We start from the raw sequence: 16,709 nt of genomic DNA on the forward strand, positions 1-16,709 counted from the left end.
CTCCATCTCCTCCTCTCCTCCTCCTCCTTCATCTCCTCCTTTTCTTCCTCCTCCTCCTTCTCCTCTTCCTCCTCTACTCCTTCTCCTCCTCTTCCTCTTCTTCCTCTTCCTCCTTTTCCTCCTCCTCCTCTTCCACCATCTCTTTCTCTCCTCCTCTTCCTCCATCTTTTCCTCTCCTCCTCCTCTTCCTCCATCTCCTCCTCTCCTCCTCCTCCTTCATCTCCTCCTTTTCTTCCTCCTCCTCCTTCTCCTCTTCCTCCTCTACTCCTTCTCCTCCTCTTCCTCTTCTTCCTCTTCCTCCTTTTCCTCCTCCTCCTCTTCCACCATCTCTTTCTCTCCTCCTCTTCCTCCATCTCTTCCTCTCCTCCTCCTCTTCCTCCATCTCCTCCTCTCCTCCTCCTCCTTCATCTCCTCCTTTTCTTCCTCCTCCTCCTTCTCCTCTTCCTCCTCTACTCCTTCTCCTCCTCCTCCTCTTCCTCTTCTTCCTCTTCCTCCTTTTCCTCCTCCTCCTCTTCCACCATCTCTTTCTCTCCTCCTCTTCCTCCTCCTCTTCCTCCATCTCTTCCTCTCCTCCTTCTCCTCCTCCTCTTCCTCCATCTCCTCCTCTCCTCCTCCTCCATCTGCTCCATGTCCTCCTCCTCCTCTTCCTCACACTATCTTCGTGAGTCACCTAACACCCTTGTGAGGGGCTGGGAAGCTCTGTGAGCCCAGTGGCCTGCAATTAATCAGACCACAGGCTCACCGACACCCACAGCAATTAAGTTCTGGGACCAGGGCGATAGTATAGCAGGGAGAATGTTTGCCTCACACACAGCCAATGGTTTGATTCCTGGCACCCCCTAAGGTCCCTCAACCCGCCAAGACTGGTCCTTGAGCAGAGTCAGAGTCAGCCCTAAGCACTGCCAGATGTGGTCCCCCAGAAGAAACAAAACATAAAGGTCTTATGGCCCATTTCCGGTCACCAAAGAACATCCCCCAGACTTCTAGACAGAGACCCCAGTGGACTGCACAGACCCATCTTTGGGGTGCGGGAGGAAGGCAGGGACATGGGGAGACTATGAAAATCCCTGAGCTGATAGTTGTTCCCACCCAGAATCAATTTTTTGTTTTGTTTTGAGGCCCCACCCGTCAGTGCTCAGGGTTTACTCCTGGCTCTGTGCTCAGGGATCACTCCTGGTGGGTCCAGGGAATCCTCTGGGGTTCTGGGGATTAAACCCGTGCTGGCCGCATGGATGGCAGGCCCCTTCCCCTCTGTTCTATCTCTCCAGCACCCCAGAATCAGTTTTAGTTGTGTGGCGGGGGCGGGGAGGCGCTGGGTGATATTCTGGGGGCTGGACTGTGGGGGGAGGGGACTCTCCTGGCAATTCCCCGCCCAGCCCTGCAGGTCTGGCCAGTGCTTACATGACCAAAAGGTGCCACTTAGCTCTAGTGGCTTGGGGGACCACATGCGGCATGCTGGGGGCCACCAGGGGAGTTCCCAGCAGTCCTTAGGGAATTGAAGTGTGGGGCTGGAGGGCATATATTCCAACTCGACGAACTTTCTCCTTGGCCCTTAAGTTTAGTTTAGTATTTTTTTCTTTTTTTGCCTTTTTTGGGTCATACCCGGCGATGCTCAGGGGTTACTCCTGGCTCTGCACTTAGGAATGACTCCTGGTGGTGCTCGGGGGACCCAATGGGATGCTGGGAATCAAACCGGGGTCGGCCACGTGCAAGGCAAACGCCCTCCCTGCTGTGTTATATCACTCCAGCCCCTAGTTTAGTTTTTCATTTTTCCCCCTTGAGTCAACATGATAAACAATGTTGAATGAAACAGGTTTGCTCGAGGACCTGCGACCCTGAAGGGGCTTTAGCAGTGAGTGGCCTCAAGGGGAATTTGTCACCCCGTCTTATATCTATCTACACTGTGTCAGAAGCGGGCACTGTTTGGGGAAGCCAGCTGCTATCTTTCTGCAACTTCTTCATCCCGAGGATGAGTATGTGGCAGACACTTGGCAAACAGCTCGTGAGCACTTGGGTCTAGGGGGTGAAACGGCCCTGGGATCTAGCAGCTGGGAGGATTTTTCCTTTTTTTTTTCCTTCTTTTTGCTTCTGGGCCACATCTTCCAGCACCAGAGGTCCCTCCAGGCTGTGCCCAGAAGACCGTGTGGTGCCAGGGTCCCAACTGTCGAGCCGTCTCCTCGGCTCCAGGAGTCTTGCTGGGGGAGTTCCTTCCAGTCAGGAGGGGAGGGGTACCAGGGCACCGGGCTCTTGCCGAGGCCGCCCTTGCAGCGTCCCCTGTGGTCAGGTCTCAGGGACATTCCTGAGCTCAGCAAGATTCTAACATGGGGAATCTTCTCCAGGGAAAAGGCCAATTCTGCAAGACTGGAAATAAAATTCCCAGGAGAGGCTTTTTTTTTTTTTTTAGATAGTAAGGGGAACGCGTACCCTGCTAAGTGTGGGAACAGGATGCGCGCATCAGCAGAGCAAGCCTGAAATATTGCAGAGTCACATTTTTTATTAGCTCACCGTCGGGAGGTACAAATAAATAAGCACGCAGAAAAGCGAACGCGTCCCCTCCCAGAGGGCACATTTATCGCTGGGATGCAGCACCTGGTCCCAGCAAGCTTGCTGGGACCACGAGTGAATTCTATGATTTTTTTTTTTTTTTTGCTTTTTGGGTCACACCCGGCGATGTGCCCAGGGGTGACTCCTGGCTCATGCACTCAAGAATGACTCCTGGTGGTGCTCAGGGGGAATCCTATGGGATGCTGGGAATCGAACCCGGGTCGGGCGCGTGCAGGGCAAACGCCCTCCCCTGCTGTGCTGTGGCTAGTACATTAAATTTAGCCCTTTCTAAATTCAGCCGACCCACAGGCTGAATTTGTTTCAGTGCGCAGTGAACCCTCGTGCTCGCGGTCCCACCTGCACCCCAGAACCCTGTGAGAAGAGTTGTTTGCATAAATAACACGTAAATCCACTCTGTGCGTCACAGGGCCGGCCGCATTCCTGGCAGAGCCGGCTGCGAGGGTGTGAACCAGGCCCCCCACAGCCGGGCCTGCGAACATCGATACATTAATCAACCTAGAAATTAGAAGTTAACACATAAACAAATCACTTAAATATTCACGTGAACAAATTTAATTTTATTTTAATGAATAAATATATAAATTACTTAAATATTCAAAATGCATTAAGGTCAGTGGCAAACTGCTCCCTCTATAAATAAATAAATGGGTGGTTCCGAGTAGACACTTCGCCTTTAAATAGAAAAATACATTATCATCCTAAAAAAAATAATAATAATAATAAATCAGCATCTGAAACAAATGCAAATCAGGTAGAAAATATCCCTGAGGGGCTGAAGCTCCATCCATTCTGGTAAAAGTTTCGCATCTTCACATCTTCACGGGGGTCTTGGCTCTTCCCCTGGGGTCTGGTTCCGGGATGGGAGGCTGGAAAAGATCAGGAGGAGAAGCATGGGCTGGGAATGCGGGCGGCACAACCTTCTGGCTTCCTGTCCCGTGTTAATGGAAATCAGGGGACCAGCGGGAGGGGTCGGGGAGGGGTCAGGGAGGGGCCCAGGCTTTCCTAACGTGCGCTGGAGCCTGGGGGAGGGGCGCTGTGCTCGCTAGACTTCCGCACTCTCCTTCTGGTTTATCTGGGGGGCCACACTTGGTGGTGCTCAGGGGATGACTCGGGGCTTGGTGCTCAGGGGGACCCTGCGGTGGTGCCTGGGGCTGGCACCCGGGGCCTCACACATGCAAACTTTGCTGTGCTCAGCCCGTGGTGTGCACTCTGGGGGCTCCCTCCGAAGGGGGTTTTCTTACAAGAATCTCTGGGGTCAGAGAGACAGTCCAAGGTGTGTGTGGGGGCGGGGGGGCGGGTGCAAGTTTGCCTTGCCTATGGCCGGCCCAGGACCACATGCAACCCCCCACCCCCAGCCCTACTAGGAGGGATCCTGAGCACCCCTCCCCGCAATAAATAAATAAATAAATAAATAAATGAAGACTATCTCCAATCCGTTGCTGAAAGCCCCAGCCGGCCCCCAGGGGAGGGTCCAGCCCCTGGGAACCGCGGTGAGCAGGCGCTGGCTCGGGGCTGCCTTCCTCCCTCCCTCCCTCCCGTCCCCTCTCTGTCTGCTTCCTCGCGAGGCTGACCTGAGCCCAGCAGGGCCCGCGGACACAGGGGTGCTGAGTAGAGCCACCGTGGATGAGCGAATCTGAACGTTTCTCCCTCTGCGGGCTGTGACTAGAGGGTCACCTCCTCTCTTCTGTCCCCCTCGCCCCCGCCCTGCCCCCTGGAGGGCTGCGGTGCCCCAGGGAACCGGGAAGGGCCCTTCTCACCTAGCTGCAGGGCACGGAGGCCCACTCGCTCCAGGACGAGCTGTAGTAGCGGTCCCGGGCTTGCACCTGGATCTTGTCATCCGTCGCGCACTTGACCTTGGCGGAGGTTGTGTCCGTGGAGATCTGGTCTTTCTGCAACAGGGAGAGGGACGTCTTGGGCAATGCGGTCACCGAGAGGGGGGTGGGGGTGGCCTGGGCCTGGTTCTGCAAAGCCACCTTCCCTTCCCTTCGCCCCCCTCCCGCCCCCTCAAGCGCGCCCTGGGTCTCACTCAGCGCACCAGCTTGGCCATTCACAAGGGCAGCGTGTGGGGCTGGCGCCACCTACTGGCAGGTGTGAACACAGCCGCGGGGGGAAACCGGGACTAAACCAGCTTCTCCAACGCCCCAACTACAGAGTCAGGAACAAGGGGACCTGATCCATCCTTTCACCAAACGTGAGTTCAGACACAGCACTGCTACCTATTTTTTTTTTGCCTTTTGGGTCACACCCGGCGATTCTCAGGGGTTACTCCTGACTCTGCATTCAGGAATCAGTCCTGGCGGTACTCAGGGGACCATATGGGATGCCGGGGATCAAACCCGAGTCTGCCGTGTGCAAATGCCCTGCCCGCTATACTATCATTGTAGGCCCCGCAGTTCACATCTCCCAGACTGGAACCAAAGATGCGTGCACAAATTAATGAGGGGGAGAGAACCTGGGACCCTTAGGTGTCTGGCAGACGGGTGTATCTGGCATGCGTCCCTCTCCCTAGCTGGATGACCTCGGGGCAGTCACTCAACCTTCCCGAGCTTCCCTGTCTGCACAGTGACACGTTGCTGATGAGACCGCTGGTCTGTGTTTCAGCATCAAGTGCAGCCAGGAGGTGGCCAGGTCCGACCCCTGCAGGTTCTGGGCACGGGAAGCACCGGGCAGGTGCCTACGTGACGCCAGGTCACCGCCCTGGGGAATGTGACCGCAGCAACTCCCACCACGCCCCCTGCAACACCTGCTGCCTCTTGTACCTTTTCCTTCCCGGTCCTGTCCAGGACCTGGACGCAAAATGTCAGGGAGAAGTAGGAGTGGGGGGTGCTCCAGCTGTCGGGGTACTCCCAGCTGACGGTCACGGATTGAGAGCTCGGCACGGGCGTCACCTGAAGGTTCTTGGGGGGGTCGGGTTTGACTGTGGGGGAAAGGAGAGAGACTCCCTTACTTTTTTTTTTTTTTTTTTGCTTTTTCGGTCACACCCAGCAATGCTCAGGGGTTACTCCTGGCTTTGCACTCAGGAATTACCCCTGGCGGTGCTTGGGGGACCATATGGGATGCCGGGGATCGAACCCGGGTCGGCCGCGTGCAGGGCAAACGCCCTATCCGCTGTGCTATCACTCCGGCCCCAGAGACTCCCTTACTTCTTTAGTCCGTTAGTTATTTTTTGGCCATGCCCAGCACTGCCCAGGGGTAACTCCTTGGGACTTATTCCTGGCCGGGTCCTGGGGTGCCGGAGATTGAACCTGGGTCCGCTGTGTGCAAGGCGAACGCCCTCCCTGTTGCATTATCGCTCCGACCCCTGAGAGACCCCCTTATTTTCCTAACGGGGTGGGCTTGGCTGTCAGGTCTCTTCCACCCCCTCTCCCCGGCAGTTCTCTGCCTTTCAGGGCACCAGCAGTCTGCCCCCTGCTCTGAGGCAGGCTCAGCCTCCTCCCCCCCACCCTAGATGGCCCTCGGTCCACGCCTTTGAGAGCCCAGAACCTTCCCTCCGGAACACAGTGTTCCCCTCTATGTTGCACCGTATCTTCCTGGCCTCAAGATAATAATAAAGGTTTTTTTTTTTGTTTTTTTTTTTTTTGCTTTTTTATGGGTCACACCTGGCGATGCACAGGGGTTACTCCTGGCTCTGCACTCAGGAATTACTCCTGGCAGTGCTCAGGGGACCATATGGGATGCTGGGAATCGAACCCGGGTCGGCTGCATGCAAGGCAAATGCCCTCCCCGCTGTGCTATCGCTCCAGCCCCACAATGAAGTTATTTTATTTTGTGGTACTGGGGACTGAACCCCCCAAGGCTCCCTGTGTGCATGGCATAAGCTTTATCACTGAGTTGTTCTTTTTTTGTGGTGGGGGGGCACACCAGAAGTGCTTAGGGCTTACTCCCAGTTCTGTGCTCAAGGATCACTCCTGGTGGTACTGGAGTATAATACAGGATGCCAGGGATTGAACTCCGGTTGGCTACAAGGCAAACGCCCTCTCCACTGTATGATTTCTCCCATCCTCATCACTGAGTTTTAAGCCACATCTCACACACCCCTGGCTCTGAACTGAACCTAGCGACATCTCATTTAAGGACCTGGAGGGTGCCGCCAGGAAACTCATCTAAGCTGAATGGCGGCAGCCGACCGAGAGTCTCTGGTGCCATGTGACTGGATCTCGCCGGAGGGGCTTGCACCCAGATTCACCAGGACCCCTGGGGGAAGCAGAAGCCAAGCGTTCCCCAGGGCCTGCGTTTCCAGTGGGGCCCGTCTGGGGCCCAATCACCAGCGTGATTAGATTCCGGCCACCACGTGGTCTGACCTTTCCGAGATTCCACGTCCTCTTCCTTCTCGTGATGCGGGCCGCATCTACCCCCTCCCCCGCCTTTGGGGGGGCACAGGATACAAGCACCCCCACGAGTGACCCCCCCCATCCCAGAGCACTGTGGGATGGGCAGCGAGTCGCCAGCAGGACCCCGGGAGGGAGCGCAGCACTCACCGATGTCCCGGATGAAGAAGCTGCTGGTGTAGTTCTCGTACTTGAGCTTGTGCACGGCGTCCAGCACGATCTCCACGGGGTGGTTCTCCTCGGCAGTCGGGCAGGCACTGCGCTCCTGGCACTCCACCTCGTACCGGGTGTAGTCCCTGTGGTCCACGCGCACTTTCTCCGCAGAGGCTGTGGCCTCTCCACACGTCACCCCTCGGGGGTCCGCCGAGCTGAAACCCAAGACAGAGGAGCTGAAATCCCACCTGGTCACTGGTGCTCGGCCCTGTTTCTTTGGCTGTTGTAGCCGGGCATCTGAGGACACCTTTTTTTTTTTTTAATGTTAAAATTAAAATTTGTTTGTTTTTTGGGGGGCCACATCTGGTGATGCTCAGGGATTATCCTGGCTGTGTGCACTCAGGAATCACTCTTTTTTGTTTTTTGCTTTTTGGGTCACACCGGCGATGCACAGGGGTCACTCCTGGCTCTGCACTCAGGAATTAACTCCTGGCGATGCTCAGGGGACCCTATGGGATGCTGGGAATTGAACCCGGGTCAGCTGCGTGCAAGGCAAATGCCCTACCCGCTGTGCTATCGCTCCAGCCCTAGTAATATCTTTTTTTAAAAAAAGAAAAGAAATACTATTATTATTCTTAGTACATATTCCTTTTCGGAAGTTTTCAAATTTATTTAGCCTTCCACCCGCTTTTCAGTATTCTCCTGGAAAGCTACCTTCTTTAAAAGCAAACAAACAGAAAGCACCCAAATTGCCCCTGGATCTACTACACTTCCCCCAGATCACGCCATCTCTCCTGGGGCAGGAGGCCTGGGGGAATGGGAGTGCGGGTAGCAGTATCACCTACTTTGGAAAAGAAAACTCTAGATCCTTCTCAATGAATACACAAAGAATATTCTCATTCGCCACAGTCATATTCAACATCCATATCCCTGTGTAGACATGTGTATGCACACACATTTTTGTCTGTGTACAAGTCATTTGCAGTTTTTCTAAAGTAGGATCCAATTGTGTCTACCCATCTGGCCTTTCTCCTCTCTGAACATACTATGGGGGACAGGGGCTGCAGCGATAGTATAGTGGGTACCGGGGTTGCCCTGTAAGGAGCCCACCCGGGTTTGACCCCCAGCATTCCATATGGTCCCCAGAGCCTGCCAGGAATAATCCCCGAGTGCAGAGCCACAAGTAAACCCTAAGCACTGCCTGGTGTGACCCCCAAAACAAAAAGCAAACAGACCCAACTGACCTTTGACCTATCTCTGGGGCACCTCCCTTACGTAACAGAATAATCAGTAGGCTACTTACCCTCTGCTGCTCTTGACATTGAAAGTCAGGTTAGAGCCAATTGCCGTCAGCCACCAGCAGGTGAAATGTCCAGAATAATTCTTTGCCTCGCATCTCAGGTAGGTCTTCTGTTTGGGTTCTGAATTGGAAAAAAAAAAAAAACAGCTAAACACCAGGGTATATATATATGTATTTCTCTCCCAGAAAGATTTTTGATTATGACTCATCACAGGCCACCCAATGTCACAAGAGTCAAGTCCTTTCCAGTTGTCTTTGAAAAAACACCCGACTTTCCTGCTTATAGTGGTGCAGCATGCATTGGGGCATGCATACCGTGTGTGTGTGTGCGCGCGCGCGCGTGCATCTGATTCTGCCACATATCCTCCCCACCTAACACTTCCAAGGCTAATACCCCCTGTCTCCAGGATGCCCCCAACCACACACATACACAGGTGAGTCTCTAGTCACCAGTGAGTGAGGCCACTCATGTAAATCGACTCTTGGGAGAAGCACAGACTTCCCATGATATTTTCAACATGAGATTTGGATGGTGGGAAAGATCTACAAAGGCATAGGAAAATGTATGTTCTGGGTGGGGAACTGGTTTTAGTCAGGGACTCAATATTAACCCATTAACTGTCTCCACCCCAGATTCTGTGTGTGTGTGTGTGTGTGTGTGTGTGTGTGTGTGTCTGTCTGTCTGTCTGTCTCTCTCTCTCTCTCTCTCTCTCTCTCTCTCTCTCTCTTTGGTCTTTGCTCAGGGGTTACTCCTGGCTCTGCACCCAGGAATCGCTCCTGGCAGTGCCCGGGAGACCCTATGGGGTACCGGGGCTCGAACCCGGGTGGGCCGCGTGCAAAGCAAACGCCCTGCCCACTGTGCTCTGTCTCTGGGTCTCTGCTGGCTGCAGAGGGCACGTGGGTACCTTTCTGGGCCTTGAGGATGTCGGTGGACCACAGCCCGTCCTCCCACTTGTGCAGCAGCAGGGTCCAGCTGCTCCGCGGCTCGCGGCCCACGTGGCAGGTGTACTCGCCGGCGTCGCTGAACTCGCGCACGTGGACCGTCAGGGTCGGGCCCCGGCCGACCGGCTTGTCGCTCCGGCTCCAGTTCCAAGTGACGTCGGCTTCCGCAGGGGCACTGCAGCTCAGCACCACCGTTTCTCCCGGCGCGTCGGGATGCCAGTCCAGCTCCACCACGTAAACTGGAGGGCCACAAGAAAGGCGAAGGAGCCGTGACGGGCGGAGCGGGGGCTTCCTGGGCCACCCGGGCACCTGTCGCCCCCTCCAGCCAGGTCCTGGAGGGGCTGACACGAACTGAGAGGGTTCGAGATTTTATGGACCCCCTGGGCTCCCGTCCTTTGGCAGCTTGTCACATGCGCTTTGCTTGGACTGTAGAACGCGAAGCTTTATGGACCCCCCGGGCACCCGTCCCCAAGTGGCTCGGCCCCTGAGCTTCGCTTGTACAGTACAACTCGAGGCTTTTTGGGCCCCCTGGGCTCCTGTCCCCAAGTAGCAGGACCCATGAGCATCCCTTGGACAGTAGAACTCGAGGCCTTTTGGGCCCCCTGGGCTCCTGTCCCCAAGTAGCAGGACCCATGAGCATCCCTTGGACAGTAGAACTCAAGGCCTTTTGGACCCTCGGGCTCCCGTCCCCTAATAGTATAACCCATGAGCATCCCTTGGACAGTAGAACTCGAGGCCTTTTGGGCCCCCTGGGCTCCTGTCCCCAAGTAGCAGGACCCATGAGCATCCCTTGGACAGTAGAACTCAAGGCCTTTTGGACCCTCGGGCTCCCGTCCCCTAATAGTATAACCCATGAGCATCCCTTGGACAGTAGAACTCGAGGCTTTTTGGGCCCCCTGGGCTCCCGTTCCCAAGTTGCATGACCCATGAGCATCCCTTGGACAGAAGAACTCGAGGCTTTTTGGACCCCCTGGTCTCCCGTCCCTTGGCAGCTTATCACATGAGCTTCGCTTAGACAGTAGAACGCAAAGCTTTTGGGACACCCCCCCTCCAACCCGGGCCCCCGTCCCCATGTGGCTCAGCCCATGAACGCCCCTTGGACAGTAGAATTCGAGGCTCTATGGGCCCCGCCCACCCCCAGGCGGCCGTCCCTGGGCAGCCTGTCACATGGGCTTCACGTGCACAGTAGAACGCGAAGCATTTTGGACCTCCCGGGCTCCCGTTCCTAAGTGGCCCGTGAACTTCGCAGGGAACAGTAGAACTCGAGGCTTTTTGGACCCCCCGGGCTCCCGTCCCTGGCCTGCTGGGCCCGTGAGCGCTGCGGGGCCCGTGCCCAGCTGCAGGTCGGGCCGCACGTGGTTTCCAGGCACGTGGGAGGTTGGAAGCTCCATGTTCTGGAGGTGTCCAACCCCGGAGCTTTGCATACGTAACCTCGAACCTCCTCCCGTGCCATTGCCGAAGGCCCGGTGGAGAAGAGAAACCCGGGTCCGGAGCAGGTGCATTTGCTTGCAGAGGCTCCGGGTTCGGTTCCTGCCAGGGCTCGGACCCGCCGAGCTGGAGGAAGGGCCGGAGCCCCTTTTTTCCTCCCTCCGGGTGACCCGCGGCTCTCCCTCGCCCCACGCCCCGGCGGCTTCTTTGCCCCCCAGCTCCCCGTGGGGTGTCCGGAAGTTGGGGCGGAGAGCCCGGGCCCCCGGAGCGCGTGGGGGCTTGCTTACCGTCTTTCTGCAGCTCCCACAGCGCTGCCAGCGGCGCCACCAGCACGGCCAAGGCCACCCAGAGGACGAGCAGGTGCTGCCGAGACATCTGGAGGAGGGGAGAGAGGAGTGAGCCACCGCCGTGACCTTGGCCGCAGAGGCACGTCCTGCTCAGCGCATCTCAGGTTTGGCTTGGATTTGGGCTGGGGTCACACCCCGCGGTGCTCGGGGGAAACTCAGGGTGCTGGCGATCCAACCTGGGGCTTCTGCCTGCAGAACGTGTTCCAGCCCTTTGACCTATCTCCTTGGCTATGTATCGGTTTCTTTCTTTCTTTCTTTCTTTCTTTCTTTCTTTCTTTCTTTCTTTCTTTCTTTCTTTCTTTCTTTCTTTCTTTCTTTCTTTCTTTCTTTCTTTCTTTCTTTCTTCTTTCTTTTTGTTTTTTTAATTTTGGGTCATACCCGGCGATGCTAAGGGTTACTCCTGGTTCTGCGCTCAGAAATTACACCTGGCGGTGCTTGGGGGACCGTATGGGATGGCAGAGATTGAACCTGGGCTGGCCGTGTGCAAGGCAAATGCCCTACCCGTTGTACTATCGCTCCAGTTCCGTGGTGGATCGTGATGTATGTGTGTGTATGTGGTGTGGGAAGCATATCTAGCAGTGCTTACAGGATACTCCTGGAAAAGTGCTCCAGGGACTATGTGAGGCTTAGTCTCAAAGTTGGGACTCACATGTGTGCAATAAGTAATAAGCACTCACTGTTCACCATTTAATTTTTTTTTCTTTTTTGGGGCTGGATCGATAGTACAGCGGGGAGGGCGTTTGCCTTGCACGTGGCCGACCCGGGTTCGATTCCCAGGTGTTTGCCTTGCACGCGGCTGACCCAAGTTTGACCCCCTGCATCCCATAGGGTCCTCCAGCACCTCCAGGAGTAATTCCTGAGTGCAGAGCCAAGAGTAACCCCTGAGCATCGCTGGGTATGGCCCTTAAAAAAAAATAAAAAGCAAAAAAAATTTTTTTTTTCCTCCCACAGCCCGGGTGAGGTTAAGAGAAGAGCACCCCCAAAGAGTCCTCGGACTCATCCTCTGACTGTTCGATGGGGAGAATACAGGCGCAGAGGAGCAGCGTGGCTGTTCGGGATGGACAGGTATGACTGTCACCAGCCCTGGGCCAGAGTCCTTAGGAGGGAGGAAAGATTTTTGACTTGCATCCTGACTCGCGGGGTGCTGTTGGTGACTCTCCCTGCAGTGCTCGGGGACCGAGCAGTGCTGGGGATGGAACTTGAGTGCGAAGCCCTTGCGTGGGCCCCGTCCTGGGCAGCCCTTAGAGATGTCACCATTCTCTCCGTTAGACGCCTCAGCCCCGAGCTTCCCGCCCACATGTTGGAACCCCACAGCTCACCACTGCGAGTGTATTTCAGTCCGTTCCAGGAGCCGACGGCAGTGCCACCAGGCTGCACTCAGCCTGAGAATCTGCCTGCCTCAAAAACTGTTCCCAGGGGCTGGAGAGATAGCACAGCGGGTAGGGCGTTTGCCTTGCACGCGGCCGACCCGGGTTCAAATCCCAGCATCCCATATGGTTCCCTGAGCATGGCCAGGGGTAATTCCTGAGTGCAGAGCCAGGAGTAACCCCTGTGCATCGCCAGGTGTGACCCAAAAAGCAAAAACAAAACAAAACAAAACAAAAAAACTTTTCCCAACGGATGGCACCTGACTTGGGCACTGCACTTTGAGAGCCGCCGCTGAAACGCTCCTACAGGTCCCAGAGCCCCAGGAAAGTCGGGATATTCTCTGGGAGGAGACCATCAATGATTGGTCTTTCCGCTCCTGGGCTGTGAAAGTCATGGGTGGGGTTTTGTCGGCCCCATCCTCTGTTGACGCTCACCCCCATCCTGAGGCAGACCCAGGGCTTGTGAAAACCTCCAGGCTGTGGGAATTCTCCGCCACCCGGGGATTAGGTGCAGCTAATTTTCATTTTGTTTGGAGGGGTGCTCTCCTGATGGTGCTCGGGGCGGGGGGGGGGGCGGGGCGAGGAGTGGGGAGGGGGGGAGATGCAGTGTCAGGAGTTGATTGGGGCATCCCCTATGTCCCAGCTGGTTGAGCGGCCTCTCCAGCACAGGGACAGAAAATGGGTGAGTTCAGTTTGCCGCCCTTCTGCCACACTCCATCCAGCTCAGGGAGCACCAGTGACTCAGCTTCCTGCTCTAAATCTGAGGAGGAGGACGGGGGAGATGGCTCGAGCCTGTCCTTTGGCATGTGGGAGGCCTGGCTTTGACTCCCCCCCCCACCAAGCACCGAACCAGGAGTGACCCCTAAGCAATAGGCCAGGAGTAGCTCCCTTCGTGCCACCGTGCGTGGCTCCCAGACTAAAAAATTTACAGGAAAAAATAAATAAATAAGCCAGAGAAACAACAGGACTGAGACAGCTCAGCCAGGACCGGGAATATAGTGGCCAGGGATAGATTTATAGCTCAGCGGTCAAGCTTGCTTTGCCTGGGTTTGTGTCCCAGCCCTGAGAAAAACAGCCTTAGGGGACGGTGGGGGGGGGGGACCCAGGGGGTCATCGTGGGTTCTTCTATCCCTTTGCATTAAGGAGCACAGTCTTGGAATGGGGGTCTTTCCCCAAACTCTCAGGATTCTTGGGGAGGGGAGTGCTGAGCCCCCAGGACAAAATTGCAATGAATTTTGTCCACATTACAACCATAGCAGACTGGAGCGATAGCACAGCGGCTAGGGCACGCAGCTGACCCGGGTTCGATTTACTCTCAGAGAGCCTGGCAAGCTACTGAGAGTATCCCGCCCACATGGCAAAAGCCTGGCAAGTTCCCCATGGCGTATTCGATATGCCAAAAACAGTCACAACAAGTCTCACGATGGAGACGTTACTGGTGCCCGCTTCAGCAAAATGGATAAACAACAGGATGACAGTGACAGTGACAACCATAGCAGAAACGAAATCCTTCGGCCAGTGGTTTGATGCTGACCAACACATCGGAAGCCAGGGAGCACGCTAGGCCTGGAGCCCAGCGGACAGGGCAGGGGCCTGTACCAAGCTCCGTGGCAAAGCTCCGTGGTGCTCACGCTCCTGGGAAGGGATGCGGTGCCCATTCCAAAGCGTTGCTGGGGGAGCACGGTGGGATGTCTTTGATGACGAGAGCGAGTCCGCGGGGACTGAGAGCTCCAAGGAAAAATGCCGCCTCTTTCTCTTTTGTCTACCTCAGAGTAGCAGGAAAAAAAAGAAATTCCCTCCCCCCCCCATGCCTCTCCAAGGGAAATGCCCCTGGTGGTATTATAGTTACACCAGTGCCTAAAACTCCAATGTGGGCACCCGGGCACGGAAACATTTTCTGGGTTTCTCTGGGCGATTCCTTCACACTCTGAGCTTTGGGGTTTTCCCATTGGCCACGTGCCCGGCACCGCCTCTCAGAGCCGCGGGCGCCCTGGAGAATTCCAGGTGAAGCTCAGCCGCGCGGGCGGGTCAGAAACCTTTCCTGTGAGGGTATCCCCAGGGCCCACCGGGGATGGAGATGGGGTCTCTGTCACCTTGGGATGACACATACAGAAGCGCGCACACACACACACTCACACACACACACGGGAAGCCAAGAGTCTCTCTCTGACAGATCAGCTGACGCCCACGAGCCTGAGCCGCAGCCCACGTTTCCTCCGCAAGGTAAGTTTGAGAGTCCGGAGGACTAAAAATGGCTTTTTGTGTGTCATCCCTTAAGCTGTCTGGATTTTGAAACCTGGGCACGAGGGCCGCAGGCGTCCCCGCCCTGTGTAATTTAGGGTTCGCCTGTGCTGGTGCCCACGCGGACGCTCGTCTGGCTAGCTGTCAGCTAGCTGGCGCTACTTTGTTGGTTATTTGGTTTGTTCGTTTGGAGGAGGGGAGTGCCGGCACCCGGTGGTCTCCTGGGGTTTTCTTCAGCGCTGTGCTTGGGGCCTCTCCGGGAATCCGTACAAACTGGGGCCCAAACCTGGCCCGCACTCCTGCCCACGGAGCTGTCTCTCTCTGTGGTTCTCCTGTCGGTTCACTCGAAAAAGGAAGTTCTTATTTAAAATAAAAAAGGTTGGGGCTGGAGCGATAGCGCAGCGGGGAAGGCGTTTGCCTTGCCCGTGGTTGACCCGGGTTCGATCCCTGGCATCGCAGAGGGTCCCCCGAGTATCGCCAGGAGTGATTATTCCTGAGTGCAGAGCCGGGAGTCAGCCCTGAGCATCGCCGGGTGTGACCCAAAAGCCAAATAAATAAATAAAAAGATACGATCACGGAAGATCTGGCGAGCACATGTGGAGCCCCTCCCCCCGCCACGCCCAGGCCCCCAGCGCCTGGAGCCAGACCGACGGCCTTGGCACCCCTGCTCTGCGCCACGCTCAGTGTGTGACCCGGGGCACGTCTCGCGAGCTCTGTTCGCCACACCCTCTTCGTGTGTAGAGCAGGTGTCCCGGGCCCGAGGTGTCTAGGGGCTACATGGCTTTCCTTGGATGTGGCCCACTCGGGTTGAGTCTCCAGCACCCCTTGTCCCCTGAGTGTCACACGGAGTGACCCCTGAGCACAGAGCCAGGAGTCCGCCCCTGAGCCCCCATACAGTCAAACATACCAACCTCCCCCAAACCCAAGGCATCCTGCAGTGGTGAGGAATGAGTGGGAGCACCTGTCACGAGCCCTTGGGTGACCCAGGACCCCCGGGCCCCCAGCAATTTGCCCCCAGAGAGCCTCCTGCCCTGCACTAACTCCGGCTGCCATCATTTTGCGGATTCTCATTTCCTGACTTGGCCCACTGAGCTGTCTGGCCGCAGGGTCCTGGTGTCCCCGAGAGTCTGGCTGGGAGACGCTGGCAGGTGTGGCTCATGAGGAGAAGGTACGGGCACTGTAGACTCGGGTCCCGGAAAAGCCCCAAGAAGTGATAAAAAAAAAAAAAAAAGGACAGCAGGCTTAGGCAAGAGCCACTCACCAGGTCCCCACCAGCAAGCCAGCACTGGAGACCCACCCAGCCTCTCCGCGCTTCCTACAGTGACCCCCAAATGTCACGTCATCTGGCCAGACTGAATTTCTTAGCGCTGTTGAGGTGATAAAGGTGCTCGCTCCTCTCTCCCCACAGAGGAAGGAGATCCTGCCAGAAGCCAACTTTCTTTCTTTCTTCTTTCCTTCTCTTTCTCTCTCTCCCCGTCTCTGTCTCTGTCTCTCTCTCTCTCCCCCTCACCCTCACATCATTTTGAAGTAGCACTATAGCACTGTCGTCCCGTGGTTCATCAGTTTGCTCGAGTGGGCACCAGTAACGTCTCCATGGTGAGACTTGTTGTGACTGTTTTTGGCATATGGAATATGCCACGGGGAGCTTGCCAGGCTCTGCCATGCGGGCGGGATACTCTCGGTGGCTTGCCAGACTCTCGGAGAGGGACGGAGAACTCGAACCTGGGTTGGCTGCATGCAAGGCAAATGCCCTACCCACTGTGCTATTTTGAAGTAAACTTCTTTAAATAAGCCATTAAAAAAAAAAAAGAAGAAGGAAAAAACCAAAAGGAGCTGGGAGATCACTTAATGGGCTCAAACACAGCTTTGCATGCAGGGGACTCAGGTTTGATTCCTGACATCCCATTCTCCTAAATACTACCAGAAGTGAACACCCCCTTTAAACCCCCGCCCCAGGCTAGCGCTGAATTAGGAATAGCCCTTTAGTATAGCCCTCCAAATGAAAATATAGGGGGAATGATACTCCTACCCCCTGACT

The 16,709-nt window shown here is 55.9% G+C and overlaps 1 protein-coding gene across 1 annotated transcript; it reads right to left on the reverse strand.

Moving 5' to 3' along the window:
• Window positions 1-3,107: 3,107 nt before the first annotated feature.
• IL12B (interleukin 12B) lies at window positions 3,108-11,091 on the reverse strand. The gene is made up of 7 exons (XM_004611451.2): window positions 11,004-11,091; window positions 9,252-9,527; window positions 8,350-8,467; window positions 7,044-7,261; window positions 5,325-5,482; window positions 4,323-4,454; window positions 3,108-3,431 (listed from the first exon to the last, which is right to left on the reverse strand). Exons 1-6 carry the CDS (start codon window positions 11,089-11,091, stop codon window positions 4,323-4,325), a joined length of 990 nt encoding a protein of 329 aa, XP_004611508.2. The 3' UTR covers window positions 3,108-3,431.
• Between the last annotated feature and the right edge of the window lie 5,618 nt (window positions 11,092-16,709).

The sequence above is a fragment of the Sorex araneus genome, chromosome 2 (assembly GCF_027595985.1).
Source record: "Sorex araneus isolate mSorAra2 chromosome 2, mSorAra2.pri, whole genome shotgun sequence".
Taxonomy (NCBI): Eukaryota; Metazoa; Chordata; class Mammalia; order Eulipotyphla; family Soricidae; genus Sorex; species Sorex araneus.